This window comes from Macaca fascicularis, chromosome 16 (assembly GCF_037993035.2).
Source record: "Macaca fascicularis isolate 582-1 chromosome 16, T2T-MFA8v1.1".
In the NCBI taxonomy this organism is placed as follows: Eukaryota; Metazoa; Chordata; class Mammalia; order Primates; family Cercopithecidae; genus Macaca; species Macaca fascicularis.
Window position 1 is genome coordinate 4,826,895 of NC_088390.1, and position 18,249 is coordinate 4,845,143.

At 53.9% G+C, this 18,249-nt stretch overlaps 3 protein-coding genes across 11 annotated transcripts; 2 read left to right on the plus strand and 1 right to left on the minus strand.

Annotated features, from left to right (window-relative positions):
• Positions 1–1,056: 1,056 nt before the first annotated feature.
• MED11 (mediator complex subunit 11) lies at positions 1,057–3,036 on the plus strand. 5 transcript variants are annotated; one of them, XR_012425152.1, is made up of 5 exons: positions 1,057–1,203; positions 1,406–1,536; positions 2,381–2,411; positions 2,494–2,700; positions 2,830–3,036. XR_012425152.1 is itself a non-coding variant. In XM_074018297.1 (4 exons), exons 1-4 carry the CDS (start codon positions 1,119–1,121, stop codon positions 2,514–2,516), a joined length of 270 nt encoding a protein of 89 aa, XP_073874398.1. In that variant the 5' UTR covers positions 1,057–1,118; the 3' UTR covers positions 2,517–3,036. The 5 variants fall into 5 exon arrangements, 3 of the variants coding, with proteins under 3 accessions (XP_073874398.1, XP_015292973.1, XP_005582632.1); XR_006693164.3 differs by lacking the exon at positions 2,381–2,411; XM_074018297.1 differs by having other exon boundaries at positions 2,494–3,036.
• Positions 2,353–10,033, minus strand: CXCL16 (C-X-C motif chemokine ligand 16). Its single transcript, XM_005582576.5, has 6 exons — positions 9,342–10,033; positions 8,862–9,000; positions 8,508–8,590; positions 4,847–5,260; positions 4,345–4,408; positions 2,353–4,242 (listed from the first exon to the last, which is right to left on the minus strand). Exons 1-5 carry the CDS (start codon positions 9,481–9,483, stop codon positions 4,362–4,364), a joined length of 825 nt encoding a protein of 274 aa, XP_005582633.3. The 5' UTR covers positions 9,484–10,033; the 3' UTR covers positions 2,353–4,242; positions 4,345–4,361.
• ZMYND15 (zinc finger MYND-type containing 15) lies at positions 9,975–16,127 on the plus strand. Of its 5 annotated transcripts, none has more exons than XM_005582578.5 (14): positions 9,975–10,154; positions 10,623–11,241; positions 11,684–11,918; positions 12,012–12,167; positions 12,432–12,592; positions 13,404–13,553; positions 13,867–13,947; positions 14,090–14,206; positions 14,290–14,378; positions 14,469–14,567; positions 14,723–14,876; positions 14,967–15,025; positions 15,303–15,463; positions 15,835–16,127. In XM_005582578.5, the coding sequence occupies exons 2-14, from the start codon at positions 10,653–10,655 to the stop codon at positions 16,004–16,006; spliced, it is 2,223 nt and encodes a 740-aa protein (XP_005582635.2). In that variant the 5' UTR covers positions 9,975–10,154; positions 10,623–10,652; the 3' UTR covers positions 16,007–16,127. The 5 variants fall into 5 exon arrangements, with proteins under 5 accessions (XP_005582635.2, XP_073874397.1, XP_065388692.1 ...); XM_074018296.1 differs by having other exon boundaries at positions 9,975–10,121; XM_065532620.2 differs by having other exon boundaries at positions 11,684–12,167.
• Positions 16,128–18,249: the final 2,122 nt, after the last annotated feature.

The window sequence follows — 18,249 nt, forward strand, 5'->3', positions numbered from 1 at the left end:
TTGCCCAGGCTGGTCTCAAAGTCCTTAGTTCAAGTGATCCTCCCGCCTCAGCCTCTCAAAGAGCTGAAATTACAGGAATGAGCCAACATGCCCAGCCCCCCAATTTTTTTTATAAAGATAGTATCTCACTACATTCCCCAGGCTAGATCATTCAGTTTAACTGAGTATAACCTTCATTTGCTAACCTTCGGCAAACTGGTTTCATTTTTGATAATCTTCTATAAACTGTTACAAGAGATCTTTCCAAAAAAGGTAATTCTGGTCATAACACACTTCTTAAAAACACTTTAAAGGCGCAAATGCCTTCAAACTCGAGTCCAAAGTACTTAGCTTCCAAGACTTTTCCTGATTCCGCTCCTCTCTCCAGCCTCACCATTGTCATACCTAACCCCCACCACACTCCATTCACTCCAGGCAGACAGAATCCCTTGCTTGACTCCACATGCGCTGAGCCCGTCACAGCACCATGCTCTTGCCTATGATGTCTGCCTTTTCCACTACAAGCTCTCATCCACGTAGCTCACCTTTAAGATTGAACTCACACCTGTAATCCCAGCACTTTGGGAGGTCGGAGCAGGTGGATTACTTGAGGTCAGGAGTTCGAGACCAGCTTGGCCAACATGGTGAAACCCCCGTCTCTACTGAAAATACAAAAATTAGCCGGGCGTGGTGGCAGGTGCCTGTAGTCCCAGGTACTCAGGAGGCTGAGGCAGGAGAATCGGTTGAACCTGGGAGGTGGAGGTTGCAGTGAGAGTGATCTTACCACTACACTCCAACCAGGGCGACAGAGTGAGACTCTGATAAATAAACTCATGTATAATAAACTAAATAGAGGCCACAGACGGTGTCAAGAAGGCGGACAGGTCTGAATGGCCTTGGGCAAGGAGATATTCCACTGTCGCCTCTGACTACAGGTGGTCCTGTGGCTGAGGCGCCGCAGACCCTGGGAGTTGTAGTTCACCAGGTGGACCGAGTGGAGGCGCGGCTGCGCTGAGCATCCTGGGAATTGTAGTGCTCCCTACACGGTACCCTTTGCGCAGGCGCACACCGAGAGCCACTTCCGGAACAAGCGTCGCGTTTCTCAGGAGAAACTCTAGGTGAGAATTCCCAGAGTGACGATGGCTACCTATAGCCTGGCGAACGAGAGACTACGCGCCCTGGAAGACATTGAACGGGAAATCGGCGCCATCCTTCAGAATGCAGGTTCGGGATGCGACAACCCGGACGGCGGGGAGAGAACGCGTGGCCGGGCTGCACGCACAGGCTGACCCGGCACTTGGAGCGGGGTTGGGGAGGAACTCCTACGTGCGTGCGCAGCGAAAGGGCGGGATTGAGAGGGGCTGGCCCTAGGGCGGGGCTACACTGGCAGTCTCCGTGTGTCCCCTCCCTCTCTCCGCCCTGGCAGGTACTGTCATCCTAGAACTGTCCAAGGAAAAAACCAACGAGCGGCTTCTAGACCGGCAGGCGGCGGCCTTCACCGCTTCAGTGCTACACGTGGAGGCGGAGCTGTCGGCTCAGATCCGCTACCTCACCCAGGTCGGTGTGTCTGGAGGGTGCTGCGAGCGGACCCCAGCTCTGGGTCAAAGCCTCAGCCTTGGGTGATCCCGGGTGGAGCATTAACTGGGCAGGCCCAGACCTCCCCAGCCGGCCGTCCAGAGCCGGTTTCTTCCTCTAAAAGGAAAGAATGGGCCGGGCGCAGTGGCTTGGCAGAGTTCGAGACCAGCCTGGCCTACACGGTGAAACCTGGTCTCTAACAAAAATATAAAAATTAGGCTGGGCGCGGTGGCTCACTCCTGTAATCCCAGCACCTTGGGAGGCCGAGACGGGTGGATCATCTGAGGTCAGGAATTCGAGACCAGCCTGGCCAACATGGTGAAACTCCGTCTCTACTAAATATACAAAAACTAGCTGGGCATGGTAGTGACCACCTGTAATCCCAGCTACTAGGGAGGCTGAGGCAGGAAAATTGCTTGAACCCAGGAGGTGTACTTAGCCGAGATCATGCCATTGCACTCCAGCCTGGGCAACAGAGCAAAAACTCTTGTCTCAAAAAATAAAAATAATAAATAATAACCTCACTGGGTAACATCACATGTGCCTGGGAGAAGACGTGTAAATTATGCTAGAACTACAAAACTTTGTCACTGGAAACTTGGCCTGACTTCAAGGCCACGAGGTCCCAGATCCTTATATCCTGAGAAGAGGGGCAGGATTGAGAAGATTCTGAACTTGTCGCAGGGACCGCTACCATTACTAATTTTTACGGTGTGCCAGATACTCTGCATTATTTTATCTAATCCTCAACAACTCTAGGAAGTAGTTATTGTCACTCCCATTTTACAGACAAGATTAACATAAGTTAAATGATTTATTTATCCAGCTACCAGGTGGCCTAACAAATTCAAACTCAGGTAAGAAATGAGACAAGAGACCTGATGCCTGCTTGGAGTAAGGGTAAAGGAGGTGGTGCTCCATTGATAGTCTGTCTTGTAGGTGGCCACAGGGCAGCCCCATGAGGGCTCCAGCTACTCTTCGAGGAAGGACTGTCAGATGGCTCTGAAGCGAGTGGACTATGCCCGCCTCAAGCTCAGTGATGTGGCTCGAACCTGTGAGCAGATGCTGGAGAACTAGGCCAGGGAGGTGGACCCGGAGCTCAGAGGGAGACCATCACCTGCGCCATGGGACAGAACCTGAGAACATGTAGGGTGGGGAGTATGGGCACCAACATGCCCTGCTGGTCAGAGTACCCTAGGACAAAGGGGCAAATGGTGGGCACAGAAAAACTGAAGCCCAAGCCTGCCCACAGCTATGCCCTGGCCTCTCCAACAGGGTGCTCCTGCTCTGCTCTCCACAAACACCCTGACAGGCTCAGAGAGGAGATGGAAACTCCCATACCCAACCCACTTCCTCTAACACTTCATGCTGCTGCCCCAGGCTTCCCGCAGACTTGGCCTAACGAAGACACATTCTTCTTCATTCAGAGAGACAAAACAAGAACTAGAGTCTCAATAATAATAAAAGCAATAACAATAAAAACAAGATCAGACTCTCACTGGGGTAGGCAAGAGACTGAGGAAGTGAAACCAGCCCATGTGGTGTCCCAGCACAGCGCCTGCTAAGGAGGGAGGGTGGGAAAGCCCAGGCCTCCGTTGCGGGGACAGGAGGACGCAGGAGAGGGCTGAGGTGGGGAGGAACAACTGGTGTACTGGGGGAGATTTGGGACGAGGGGGAACCATGAGCAGAACAAACAAGCCAGGAATCATGGTAAGGGTACAAGGGCCTGAGGCCAGTTGTTTCCATAAAGAAGACTCCATCATTATAAAAATAATTTTTAGTAGTTAAAAAACACACATAGGGCCAGGTACAGTGGCTCACAGCTTTAATCCCAGCACTTTAGGGTGCCGAGGTGGGCGGATCACCAGATCAGGAGTTCGAGACCAGTCTGGCCAACATGGTGAAACCCTGTCTCTACTAAAAATACAAGAATTAGCCAGGTGTGGTGGTGAGCGCCTGTAATCCCAGCTACTCAGGAGGCTGAGGCAGGAGAATCGCTTGAACCCGCGAGGCGGAGGTTGCAGTGAGCCAAGATCACACCATTCCACTCCAGCCTGGGCAACAGAGTAAGACTCAGTCTCAAAAAAAAAAAGAGTCCATCATTATAAAGATAATTTTTAGTAGTTAAAAAACACACATAGGGCCAGGCACGGTGGCTCACACCTGTAATCTCAGCACTTCAGAAGGCCAAGGCAGGCGGATCACTTGCAGTCAGGAGTTTGAGACCAGCCTGGCCAACATGGTGAAACCCTATCTCTTCTGAAAATACAAAAATTAGCCAGGCGTGGTGGTGCATGCCTGTAATCCCACTCGGGAGGCTGAGGCAGGAGAATCACTTGAACCTGGGAGGTGAAGGTTGCAGTGAGCAGAGATTGTGCCACTGCACTCCAGCCTGGATGACAGAGCGAGACTCCGTCTCAAAGCAAAACAAAACAAAAAATACACATAGAATTTGTCCAAGTTATTATCACCCAGTATGAAAAGCACATTTTATAGTATAACCATTTTTAAATGAGGGGCCTAAGAGAGGGCAGTGGCTGGTTAGTCCTATGTTAGATATTAACAAATACGTGTAGGCTGAATATGGTAGGTCACGCTTCTTCTAATCCACACACTTTCGGAGGCCAAGGTGGGAGGATCACTTGACTCAGGAGTTCCATAACAGCCTGGGCAACGTACAGCCCGTACCTGAAAAACGAAAAACAAAACAAATATACAGTGCCTGCCATGTTGTCGGGTTGATCTCCTTTATTATACCTTGTGTAAAAATAAACCACCGTTTACACTCACAAGGTTCCATTCTTGGCTCAGGTATTAGAGTCAGACGCCACAGGTATATAATGAAGCTGCAAATCTGGAAAAGATGAAGAAATTGAGAGATGAGCTCTGAGATCAAGGAGAGTGATGGGGGGATGAGGCTTGAACTAGGGAATCAGATCAAGACATTAACCCTATGACCTGGCCCACAGTAGGTGCTCAGTGAAAATTTGTTAATTGAATGACTTGCCCTCACTTCCCTCTGCAGCTTCATCTCCCACTAGCTTGCTCTAGCTATCTTCTCTATGATGTTGCTGCAAGCACTAGTCCTTGTGCCCATGGTGGCTTCCTTCCCTCTCCACTCTCTACAGTCCCTGGCTGACTGTCCTCAGAGGGCCCAGAGTCAACCTTGTGCAGACAACCTTGATACTTGTGTGCAGAGGCCAGGTTTCCAGCCACCTGAGAGCCACTGGGTCAGGATCCCTGTCAGGAAGGCTCTGGGTCCCTGGGGGAAGGGTTCAGAGGTCCAGTTTACCTGGAGAGGACTGCGGTGACTGCCCCCTCCTCTTGCACAGCACATAGGAAAGGAGTGCGGTGAGGATGAAGACGATGGCCAGGAGGGACAGGACCGGCACTGTGGCTGATGTCCCGGCTGTGGGACCAGCATTGTTTTTCAGCTGCTTCTGGTTCTCCCCAGCCTCAAGCCCAACTCCCAGACTGTGGCCCGCAGTGGGAATGGTGGTTTCACTGGGACGAGTGAGCTCTTTGTGCAAGGACAGTGATCCTGCTGGGGGGGTGGGGCACTGGGTTGACTGCAAGATGGACAGGAGCATCTGGGTAGGGGTGCGGATGTCTGAAGATGCCCCCTCTGAGGCCTGAGAAATGGGGGTGCTGGTAGGAGGTAAATGCTCCTGGTGGGCCACACTCCCCAAGTAGGCATGTCCACATTCTGGAAAGGAAAAAAATGAGGAATCAGGACTATCAGGAGAAAAGGTGAAAAAGCAGATAGACGTGTAGGGGAGAAAAAGTAATATCTTTTCCTCACCCATCCCAAGGGTCAAGGCTGATACCCCTATAAATAAAAAACATTAACAAGAGAAAAGCCTAACATTTATTTCATCACAGTTTTACATGACATAGGAAACTTCAGAAACGAAGACCCAAAGACCCAAGGAAAAGTGTATTTTTATGCTTAGGCTTGCTGTGAAGAATAGACAGTTGTATAGAAGTATGATTGGATTGGCTGGGCATGGTGGCTCATGCCTGGAATCCCAGCACTTTGGGAGGCGGAGGCGGGCAGATCACCTGAGGTCGGGAGTTCGAGACCAGCCTGACCAACATGAAGAAACCCAGTCTCTACTAAAAATACAAAATTAGCCAGGCGTGGTGGCACATGCCTGTAATCCCAGCTATATGGGAGGCTGAGGCAGGAGAATCGCTTGAACCCGGGAGGCAGAGGTTGCAGTGAGCTGAGATCATACCATTGCACTCCAGCCTGGGCAACAAGAGCAAAACTCCGTCTCAAAAGAAAAAAAAAAAGTATGATTGGACAAAAAGGGTATGATCTAATGGTAATACATGGGGAACGGGGGGACCAGAAAGGCCTGTCCAGATTCTTCTTGGCCTCCAAGTATAGGGCAGGACCCCTCTGAAACGAGGCCTATGACCTACTTCCAGATGAAGTTAGAGAATTCCTTTATGGCTAGCTGTCACAGAAAAACGGAAACAGCAGACTGAGCTACTTCTGCTGTTTTCTTAATGACCAAAGTGCCATGTTTTGGAGTGTCATGTTCTGAGCTCCAACAGAGGGAAGAGCGGGTCAGGGAGGATATCAAGCTAAAGGCCAGAAGAGGAAGGCAGTGACAGACGGAAAAGATAGGGGACAAGGAAGTGAGCAAACCACGAGACAAGTGGGTGTCATGAACTGGGAAATCAGAAGACCAGGGTTGGAATCCAGGCTCTGCTGTAAAGTAGCTGTGTAACCTCAAGTAGCTGTGTAACCTCACCCCTTGTCCCTAACCTCTCCGGAAGTGATTTCTTCCAGCTGTAACATGAGGATAATTGTAGTACCAAGGGCCAGGGTAACTGGGAGGATGAAAGGAAATCATGTAGGTCTAGGCAGACTTAAAGGCAGTATGGATGACACAGATCATACAAAACTTTAGCTAGGACATGGAAGAACCTTTTGTATTTTAAAGGTTGTATATTTATTTTAAGAGAAAAATACAACCAGTGCATCAAACTTGTGACTTCACAGATGTTATTGCTTAGGATAATTTACTATTTAAGTTTTCTTTCTTTCTTTTTTTTTTTTTTTTGGTTGCCCAGGCTGGAGTGCAATGGCGTGATCTTGGCTCACTGCACTCCGCCCCCAGGTTCAAGCGATTCTCCTGCCTCAGCCTCCCAAGTAGCTGGGATTACAGGCACCTGCCACCATGCCTGGCTAATTTTGTATTTTTAGGAGAGATGGGATTTTACCATGTTGGTCAGGCTGGTCTCAAACTCCTGACCTCAGGTGATCCGCCCGCCTCAGCCTCCCAGAGTGCTGGGATTACAGGCGTGAGCCACCGCGCCCGACCTCTCCAGCCTCGCGAGTTGAGATTTGGAGGAAGATCTGGGGGCCTCTACTTAAGTTTTCAAAACTAGTTTGTGCACACTTAAAAGTAATTCATTTCATTGTACGTAAATTTGAACTCAAAAGAGAAGAAAGCATTAAAATATTGAACTCTACTTAATATACATGCTGAAATGTCTTGGGATGAAGTACAACGATGTCCGCAACCTGCCTTGAAATGCACCAAGAGGCTGGGCATGGTGGCTCACGCCTGTAATCCCAGCACTCTGGGAGGCTGAGGCGGGTGGATCACCTGAGGTCAAGAGTTTGAGACCAGCCTGACCAACATGGAGAAACCTCGTCTCTACTAAAAAAATACAAAAATTAGCCGGGCACGGTGGCGGGCGCCTGTAATCCCAGCTACTTGGGAGGCTGAGGCAGGAGAATTGCTTGAACCTGGGAGGCGGAGGCTGCAGGGAGCTGAGCACACCATTGCACTCCAGCCTGGGTGACAGAGTAAGACTCCATTAAAAAAAAAAAAATGGCCGGGCGAGGTGGCTCAAGCCTGTAATCCCAGCACTTTGGGAGGCCGAGACGGGTGGATCACAAGGTCAGGATCGAGACCATCCTGGCTAACACAGTGAAACCCCGTCTCTACTAAAAAATACAAAAAACTAGCCGGGCGAGCTGGCGGGCGCCTGTGGTCCCAGATACTCGGGAGGCTGAGGCAGGAGAATGGCGTGAACCCGGGAGGCGGAGCTTGCAGTGAGCTGAGATCAGGCCACTGCACTCCAGCCTGGGCGACAGAGCGAGACTCCGTCTCAAAAAAAAAAAAAAAAAAAAAATGCATCGAGAAATAAGGTGATGGATGATGGATAGAAGGATGAATAGATTATACTTAATAAAGCAAATATCGTGTAAGTGCTGTAAAATTGATAGTGTAAAATATATGTTTATGTAAATATGTAAAATATACATAAATAAAATTGTCGAATCTAGGTGGAGGCATTGCATATTCAGTGTGCCATTCTTTCAACTTTTGTATATGTGTAAATTTTCATAATAAAATATTGGAAAAGAAAAATAGGCCAGGTGTGGTGGCTCACGCCTGTAATCCTAGCACTTTTGGAGGCCGAGGCGGGCGGATCACAAGGCCAGGAGTTCAAGACCAGCCTGGCCAACATGGTGAAACCCCGTCTCTACTAAAAATAAAAAAATTAGCCAGGCTTGGTGGTGCGCGCCTGTAATCCCAGCTACTCAGGAGGCTGAGGCAGGAGAATCGCTTGAACCTGGGAGGTAGAGGTTGCAGCAAGCCAAGATCGTGCCACTGCACTCCAGCCTGGACGACAGGGCGAGACTCCATCTCAATAAAATAAAATAAAATAGTACTTTGATTTCAAGAAAAATATTAATAAGTAGACAATAGCACACGTGGTAGAATGAATTGGCAAAAATCATGAAGGTGATGGTGAATGATCAACCCGCTGGCAAACGGGGACTGAGTCTAAGTACTTTGGACAGGATCAGAAGAAGGTTCTGGGAATGTGCGGCCCCAGGAGAAAAGCCTCAGGTAAAGAAGACGGTCAGGTGGAACCCGCTAAGCCCTGGAGGCAGAGCCTGAAGAGCAGTGGGGAAGTCTCACCTTTGAGATCAAGACAGCTCATCAATTCCCGAACCCATGGGTCCTTACTGCCCCCACACACGCTCCAGGAAGGCAACTGGAACCTGCGGAGGAGAGACCTGGGCTCAGCTGCGGCTCCTCCTTTCCTTCCTCATTCCAAAGGCGTTAAGTCGCTACCAAGAGCCCTTTCTGCTGGGACTGGGAAATTCCCCGGTAGGTGCTACGGAGTCATGAAATTTCGGGGAATGGGAGCAAACAGAACCCGGAGATCGGGCTAGGTGCGCCGGGAAGGAGTTCAGGTTTGACCAGAGAGGGTCCTGGACGCACCTGGCAAGGAGGGGCCGCGCAGGCGCTCGCAGAGGCAGGTGAAATTACCTGATGTAGTGTAGACAGTGATGGTAAGCTCTCAGGTGTTTCCGGAGACGATTCATGAACTGAGCCGATGGCGGGGAGTCAGAAGAAATTCTTTTACTACAATGACAGCTTCCAGTGACGGTGCCCTCGTTGCCATTGCCTGAGCAGGACAGAGGTGGTCAGCACGCGTTCCCAGGCCTAGGGTCCCCACTCCGCTGTTCCCTGGCCTCCAATCCACAGCTCCATGACAGCCTCTCCCGTGGACCCAGGGTCAGAGCGCCAGGCTCACCCCACACATTATCACGACCCCCACAACATCCATAATCCCGCCCGGAGCCAGGTGTCCCGGGGCCTCTGTCCCCAACCCCAAGCGGCTGGCTGGCTTTCCTCTTGTCCCCGCTGCCTTCATCAACTCAACTCCGTGGGCCTCATGTCCCCTCCCCAAATCACCCCCTTCCCATGACTGGGGAATCTGGGTCCCCTGTCCCGCCCCCGGCTAACCTGGCGGAGGCAGGCACGCCAGCAGGAGCAGGAGCAGGAGCGCGCGGGCCCCGGGCACCAAGGCCTGTCCCATGTCGGGGCTCCGCGGAGTCTGCGGGGATGGAGCCGCCGCGCTCTGACTCCCAGACAGGCTCCGGCGCATGACGTCCAGCTGGTTTCTCAATGGCTTTCGCCAAGGACTGGAGGAGACGGCGGCCGTCGACGCCAGGTCGCGGCCGGAGAGGAGGCGCGAGCCAGCTGCAGCCCCCGGCCCCGCTGCGCCCCGATCGTGCGCTCAGTACCCGGCCCGCGCCGTGCCAGCCTCTGGCCACAGGGAAAACTCGGGAGGAGGAGCTCCCGCGCCCTGCGCCCCCGCACTGGGCCCGAGCTCCGTGGATGGACGGCCAGGAATCTTGGAAGAAACCGAAAGAAAACTCGGGCGGCGGGCGAGGAGGGGCGGGAGGACGGCGTCCCGAGGAGCCGATTCGGTTCGGTTCAGGAGGCCACCCGCCTCGCCCGCCCCGAGCGCCCGCGGACCTGTGAGGCGGCCGCACGGCCGGACCGGCCCTCGTCCTCCAAGGCACTTTCACTTCCCCGCTCCCGGCGCCGCGGGACCCAGCCGCGCTATATGAGCCTCCCGGGCGGCCCGGTGGAGGGAGTCGCCGCCAGCCCCGGCCGCGCGCACCTGCGGGGCCACCACCCGCGGACGCACCGAGCCCGGGGGCGTGGCCGCCCGCTCAGCCGGCGAGGGCTCGGGCAGCCCTGACGTCACGACCGCACCCGCGCACCCTCCACCCCGAGGTATTTACCTTCGAAAAGTGGTGGCGGCTGCAGGTACCGGAGGATTGGGGTGGTCGGGAGGGGCTAGGTCTACCGGGGCTGCCCGTCACGCCGATCCGAGCGCAGGGAACACCCTCGCTCCCACTCCCATACCCGACGGACACGTCCAAAATGCTTCCCTCCCCACCAAACCCTTCCCGATAGGATTAGCCCTCTCTCCTCTCTAGCCTTAATTTAAACTCTGCTTTTGAGGGTCTGAACTCTCCAATGTTAAGCCCCAAATACCATCTCATCCCTGAGTAGTCTTCTCCAACTCTGGTCACCCACTTTCAAGTCCAGCCCCCATTTTCCTCCCTGAACTCCCATCCTCAGCCCTGAAAACCCTCTTCTCAGCTCCTAGCATATTCGTGGATCCAATCCTAAGTGACTCTCAAACCTACCCTCTCCCCCAAATTTGTGACCTAGCCCCAAACTCCATCGTTGCTCTCCTGTCCCTCACCATATATCCCTTCTTTTGCTCAGTCTGGGCCGGGGCCCTGTGCGCCTGAAGACATGGAGTTTGTGTCTGGATACCGGGATGAGTTCCTTGATTTCGCTGCCCTTCTCTTCGGCTGGTTCCGAAAGTTTGTGGCAGAGCGTGGAGCTGTAGGGACTAGCCTTGAGGGCCGCTGGTGGCAGCTGGAGGCCCAGATCAGAAGGCTGCCCCAGGACCCTGCGCTTTGGGTGCTCCATGTCCTGCCCAACCGTAGTGTGGGCATCAGCCTGGGGCAAGGGGCAGAGCCAGGTCCTGGACCAGGCCTGGGGTCTGCCCGGCTCCTGGGAGATGACCCTCCACTCCACCTGCGAGACCTGAGCCCCTACGTCAGCTTTGTCAGCCTAGAGGACGGGGAGGAAGGGGAGGAGGAAGAGGAGGAAGATGAAGAAGAAGAGAAGAGAGAGGAAGGGGGTGCAGGCACAGAGAAGGTGGAACCAGAGGAGGACCGGGAGCTAGCTCCTAGCAGCAGGGAGTCCCCGCAGGAAACAAACCCTCCAGGAGAGTCAGAGGAGGCTGACCGGGAGGCAGGAGGTGGCAAAGATGGCTGCCGAGAGGACAGGGTGGAGAATGAAACAAGACCCCAGAAGACCAAGGGACAGAGGAGTGGTAAGAACCCAGGGCTGGCCCTGCCCTACCTCTTGCCCAGCCATCCTCCCTTCAGAAGCCCTCCCCTGCCACTAGTTCTGAGTGCTGGCCTTCAGGCCAATCTGGCCTGAAAAGGTGTTTTTATTGACCCACAGTGGGTTTTGTTTTTTTTTAATTTAATGTTTAAACATTACGAGAAAAAAAATATCCAGAAGTCTGGATTTACACATTCCCAAGAAAAATCTCAAGCTCTGACAGGGGGCCTACATTTGTGCATGGCAGCGCGTTCTGGTCCTCTGTAGCAGCTGTCCCCTTTAGAAGGAGTGTGTGCTCTCTACCCAGTGCCCTTTACTCGGTGAGGTTACTTGCCTAGCCCCTGTAGGTATCTGAGTTTGCTACTCCTGACCCTGACCACATGTCTCTCGCTGTCCCCTACCACCTCAACTTTTCCCTCTTTCCCCAGAGGCTGCCCCCCTGCACCTTTCCTGTCTGTTGCTTGTGACGGATGAGCATGGCACCATCTTGGGCATTGATCTGCTAGTGGATGGAGCCCAGGGAACTGCCAGCTGGGGCTCAGGGACTGAGAACCTGGCTCCTCGGGCCTATGCTCTCCTCTGTCATAGCATGGCCTGTCCCATGGGCTCTGGGGACCCCCGAAAGCCCCAACAGCTTACTGTGGGAGATGCCCGGCTGCATCGGTATAGAAATCTGGTATCTGAGGCTGGGGAGGGCTGGGGCCCTGGATTCCCAAGCACCCCCGCCAGCCTGATTCCGTCTTCCCCCCTATTTAGAGAGCTGGAGAGCTTGGTCCCAAGGCTAGGTGTGAAGTTAGCCAAGACCCCAATGCGGACATGGGGTCCCCGGCCAGGCTTCACCTTTGCTTCCCTTCGCGCTCGAACCTGCCACGTGTGTCACAGGCACAGCTTTGAAGTGAAGTTGACACCCTGGTGAGCAGCCCAAAAGCTGCGGGGAGAGGAAGATCCCAACAGTCAGGCAAATAGAAAGAAAGCAGGGTGGTGGGGGCGCCTAGCAGACAGAAGGAGGGGCAGGGACATGAGAAGATGCAGATGAAACAATACAGGCTATTACAGGCAGTTAGAGGGTGTAAGACAAACAGACCGAGGGACATATGGGCAGCTGCTGGGCAGATGGACAGCAGACAGGGCCCACAGAGGTTAACACTAGGTGCCCACCACCCACTGTGTCCTCAGCCCCCAGTGTAGTGCTGTCTTGTATTGTGGCGAGGCTTGTCTCCGGGCTGACTGGCGGCGGTGCCCAGATGATGTGAGCCACCGATTTTGGTGCCCAAGGCTTGCAACCTTCATGGATCGGGCAGGAGAACTGGCAGCCCTGCCTTTTACCTACACCGCAGGTACCATAAGGAGGTCAGAATGGTTGGGGGAAACTGGGCCCAGGTCTTTGAGACTGGGAATTAGATGTCTGGGAACAGGGTCCTGGAGTTGAAGGCTGAGAGTCTGGGGCTAGAGCCTAGATCCCTGGAACAAGGGCAGGGGCTGGGTGTTTGGGGCTGGAGACAGGGTCTGTGAGGCCAAGGACTGAGTGTCTAGGTCCCTGAGAGAGTGCAGGGATTGGGGGACAGAGATCCAAACACTTACTTGCTTCCCGACTCCACCACTAACTGGCAGTGTGACCTTAAACAAACCACTTTGCTTCCTGAAGCCTCCGTGTCCTCATCTATAAAAGAGGGATATGAACATACACGTAAAGGCCCATGGAATTGTTACAAGGATTATCTTGGCTTGATATACTGGAGACACTCAGCAATGGTAGTTCCCTGCCTGACTGGAACCAGACTTAGAACCAGAGTCCTTGCGGGAGGCTGGGGAGAGTTCAAGTCTGGGGTTGTAGACCAGGCAATGGTTCACACCTGTAATCCCAGCACTTTGGGAGGCCAACCTAAGCCCAGGAGTTTGAGATCAACCTGGGCAACATAGACTCTTTCTCTACAAAAAATAGAAAAAATTAGCCAGGCATGGTGCACACGCTTGTGGTCACAATTCTCGGGAGGCTGAGGTGGGAGAATCGTTTGAGGCCAAGAGGTCGAGACTGCAGTGATCCATGATCACGCCACTGCACTCTAGCTTGGGTGACAGAGCAAGACTCAAAAAAAAAGTCTGGGGTTCTAGCCCAGCACCTCAACTCCTCCCCTTCTCCTTCTCCAGAGGTGACCAGTGAAACCTTCAACAAGGAGGCCTTCCTGGCCTCTCGGGGCCTCACTCGTGGCTACTGGACCCAGCTCAGTATGCTGATTCCAGGCCCCGGCTCCTCCAGGCACCCCCGAGGCCACATGCCATCCCTCAGCCTTCGCGGTGGTGCGTGGGGTCTCTCTTCAGGCTTGGGCCCCTTGGCATAGAGGAAAGGACTGGGAAGAAGTTGTCTGGGTCCCAGATAATCCCTCCACATACACACTGACCCCTACCAACAGCACCAGGGCCATTTCAGGCCTTTCCCAGCCCGCAATGGAATCACCCCTACCGACTCCACCCACAGGCCCCGTCCGTATGCAAACCCCCATTCCTCTTACTATGGCTCTCTCAGGGAATACAGCTCCCTTGGAAGAAAGAAGGAGATGGGTCAGGTGGGGGTCTCCCTGACCCCAGGCCCCTCTTTCTTTCATCCTCTCAGGAGACCCCTACCAGCTTCTCCAGGGGGACGGGCCTGCCCTGATGCCTCCTGTGCCCGCAGATCCACCCCGGGCTCTTTTTGGTGAGCTGGAGGGGCCCTGTGGGAGCTAGGGGTAGGGCCAGGGACTGGAGAACCAGAGCCTAGGTGGCTGTGAAGAAGCGGCCTATTAGACTAGAGGAGGTGGAGCCCCCGGACAGGTCCTCTCGTAACCCCCTCCTCCCAGGCTCATGGCAGGATTACTACACATGGCGTGGCCTCAGCTTGGACTCCCCCACAGCTGTGCTTCTCACCTACCCGCTGACCGTGTACTACGTCATCACCCACCTGGTGCCCCAGTCCTGTAAGGAGAGCGGAGTGGGGGGTGGGGGGAAGATGGGGGAGTGAGAATGGCCCACATCCTTAATGCACTGGCTTCTCACCCAGTCCCTGAGCTCAACATCCAAAACAAACAATCACTGAAGATCCACGTGGTGGAGGCCGGGAAGGAGTTTGATCTTGTCATGGTGTTCTGGGTAAGTCACCCCAGGCCCGAAGGTTGGGTATCTTCGTATGGGGGTGGGCACAGGGTAGAACCCAGATCTGTCCTTCTTTCTGTCCTTCAGGAGCTCTTGGTCCTGCTCCCCCATGTGGCCCTGGAGCTGCAGTTTGTAGGTGATGGCCTGCCCCCCGAAAGCGACCAGCAGCATTTTACCTTGCAGAGGGTAAGGGCTGAGGGGGCCCTGCTTTTCAGCCCTGACCCCTCCAGTGACCTCCTGGTCGGGCCCTGCCCTTCTGCCTCCCACTCCCCATCTTGCCTGGTGCATCCTCCAGTTCCCTGACTTCCAGTGGCTTTTGCACCCCACTCCTGGCCCCTCAGGACGGCCCCGAGGTGTCTGTCCGTCCTGGTTCTGGCATATCAGCACGGCCCAGCTCTGGCACTAAGGAGAAGGGAGCCCGCAGGGACCTGCAGATCAAGGTGTCAGCAAGGCCCTACCACCTGCTCCAGGGGCCCAAGCCCGACCTGGTTATTGGTAAGAGCCTAGGTCTCGGGGTAGGCATGTGGGGAAGGTGGGAGAGAAGCCCACCATGGAAGCCAGCTTCTCCCTCCTCTCTGTCTGCAGGATTTAACTCCGGGTTTGGTCTCAAGGATACGTGGCTAAGCTCTCTGCCACGGTTACAGGTGGGCAATGGGGGCAAAAGGGAACTTCTCTCCCCTCCTGCCTGGCCCCTCCCCATCTCCTTTTCTGAAAGTCTCTGGGCTCTCCTCTTCACCATCACCCGCTCCACGAATCTGGGGAGCGCCCACGGGTCCCCCTGCCTCTCTCTGTGTCTGTCGCGGTCCTCCCCCTCCTCCCTTCTGCCCGGTCTGTCCCGGGGCTTTCAGCCCTGTCTGTCATTCTGGCTGCTGGGACGGATCTGGGGAGGGGCCTCTCAGAGCGAGTCTCGCTCCACCCCAGTCCCTCCGAGTGCCAGCCTTCTTCACCGAGAGCAGCGAGTACGGCTGTGTGATGGACGACCAGACCATGGCGGTGGCCACTGGAGGGGGCACCAGCCCTCCCCAGCCCAACCCCTTCCGCTCCCCCTTTCGCCTCAGAGCGGCCGACAACTGCATGCCCTGGTAAGGGCCTGCGACCCTATTTCCTTCCTGACCCTTCACTTCTCTTACTCTCTGGCTCCACATCCACAAAGACCCACCTCTGCCCTGATCCCTGCAGTCCTGGGACCCTCCTGCCCCCAGCCCAGCAACCTGCCTTCTCTGCCCCCACTACTCGTCGCCCCCATGGTAGGTCTCGACATCCCCCAGCACACCCCTCTTTAGATGTAGCTCACGGAATCTCCGCAACCCACAAAAGACCCCGCGACCCTCCAACAGACCCAACCCTGAGTCTAGCGCCACGCCCTGGAACTCAGAGGGGCAAGCCCCGCCCCTGGAGCCCCGCCCCTGGAGCCCCGCCCCCTAGTCCCTGACTGCGCCCCGCGCCCCCGCAGGTACTGCAATGCCTTCATCTTCCACCTGGTTTACAAGCCTGCGCAAGGGAGCGGGACCCGCTCGGCGCCCGGCCCCCCACCCCCGTCCCCAACTCCCTCCGCTCCTCCTGCCCTTACCCGAAGGCGCCGAGGAGAAAAGAAACCTGGGCGGGGGGCCCGCCGGCGGAGATGAATGCTGATACCATAGTAGACCCCCTCCCAAACACTGAGAGGAAAACGTGAAAACACTCAAGGTCGAGGGGGAGGACAGGTTGGTAAAACACGAAAAGGTAAATAAAATTACTTGTTTGAAACCACTGAGTCATTGACCTTTTGATTACACGCTCATAATTGGGCCATTAAACTGGGAAGGAAGAGAAAGTTTTTGTTTGTTTGTTTTTTGAGACGGAGTTTCCCTCTTGTCGCCCAGGCTGGAGTGCAGGGGATGCGATCTCGGCTCACTGCAACCTCTGCCTCCCAGGTTCAAGCGATTCTCCTGCCTCAGCCTCTGGAGCTGGGATTACATGCATGCGCCACCACACCCGGCTAATTTTTGTATTTTTAGTAGAGACAGGGTTTCCCCATATTGGCCAGGCTGGTCTCGAACTCGTGACCTCTGGTGATCCTCCCGCATCGGAAAAGGAGTTAGGGATGACTTACTTTCCCCCAGCCCCTTTTAGTCCCCTCGACGGCTGTCATTTCTTTAACTCAGAGTCAGGGATTGTGACCCTCCTTGGTAATCCCATGGCTCTCCTAATTATGTATTGACCAGTCGCTTTCCAGCCCCGGTCACCCTCAGGGACCAGCACCAAGGCAAGGAAAGACCAAGCAGCAGAAAGTGGCTTCTTCCTGGGGGCAGGGGAAACAAACAACCTCCTGGGACCATGCAGACCCTTGGTTTGGATTCAGCGAAAGGCCCCAGCCACCCAACTCCACCTTTTCTCACCACCTCATATCCAATAATCAACTCCTGCTGAGCTGTTCTCCTGAAATCACTCAAGTCCATCAAGGTATGTCCATTCCCGCTGCAAACTCCACCATATCTCATTGCCACATTGCAGCCCAAAGTATTCCTCCTAAAAAAAAGACATCTGAGGATGGGGCGCCATGGCTCACACCTGTAATCCCAACACTTTGGGAGGCCGAGGCAGGCAGATCACCTGAAGTCGGGAGTTCGAGACCAGCCTGGCTAACATGGAGAAAATCCCGTCTCTACTAAAAATACAAGGCCGGGCGCGGTGGCTCAAGCCTGTAATCCCAGCACTTTGGGAGGCCGAGGCGGGTGGATCACAAGGTCAGGAGATCGAGACTATCCTGGCTAACATGGTGAAACCCCGTCTCTACTAAAAATACAAAAAACTAGCCGGGCGTGGTGGCGGGCGCCTGTAGTCTCAGCTACTTGGGAGGCTGAGGCGGGAGAATGGCGTGAACCCGGGAGGCGGAGCTTGCAGTGAGCCGAGATCACGCCACTGCACTCCAGCCTGGGAGACACAGCGAGACTCCGTCTCAAAAAAAAAAATAAAAATAAAAATAAAAATACAAAATTAGCCGGGCGTGGTGGCACATGCCTGTAATCCCAACTACTCAGGAAGCTCAGGCAGGAGAATCATTTGAACCTGGGAGGCGGAGGTTGCGGTGAGCCAATATCGTGCCATTGCACTCCAGCCTGGGTAACAGAGCAAGACTCGTCTCAAAAAGAAAAAAAAAAAAAAAAAAAAAAAATTTACCCAGGTGTGGTAGCACGTGCGTGTAATCCCAGCTATTCAGGTGGTCGAAGCAGGAGAATCACTTCAACCTCGGAGGTGGAAGTTGCAGCCGAGATCCACTGCACTCCAGCCTGGGCTACAGAGTGAGACTCTGTCTCAAAAAAAAAAAAAAAAAAAAAAAAAAAAAGACATCTGACCTCATTTCTCCCTTGCTTCAGTCCCTTCAGTGACTTCCCTTAGCTCTTACAGTGTGGGCTGCCTTAACGATTTCAGTCACTAAGTATAGAAAGGGAAAGACAGAGGACAAATCCGGGAGATACCACCTTAACCAAGGGACTAAGGTGAACAATTAAGTCCTGTTGATGTTACTCTTAAGTCTCTTTCATTTTATAACATACCTCCTTGACTTTTATTTTTTATTTCATGACACTGATTTGGCAAGACGCAGAATCATTTGTCTCGTAGAATGTTCCTCACTCTGGAGCTGGCTGACTACTTCCTCAGGGTGTTTTTAATGTGTTCACTTATCTTCTTCAGCTCCTGTCAACGGGTAGTTAGAAGATGGAGATGACAAGGCTCTGCTGATGTGGTTCCTGCCAATCTCTGCAGGCTGATCTCATGCCATTTCCTTCCCCTGTCAACTCTGCAGCCAGATGCTTCTAAATAAGGATGCGCTCTCTCACTGTGGAACTTCCCATGTGCTTTTGGTTTTGTTGTGTTTTTGAGACGG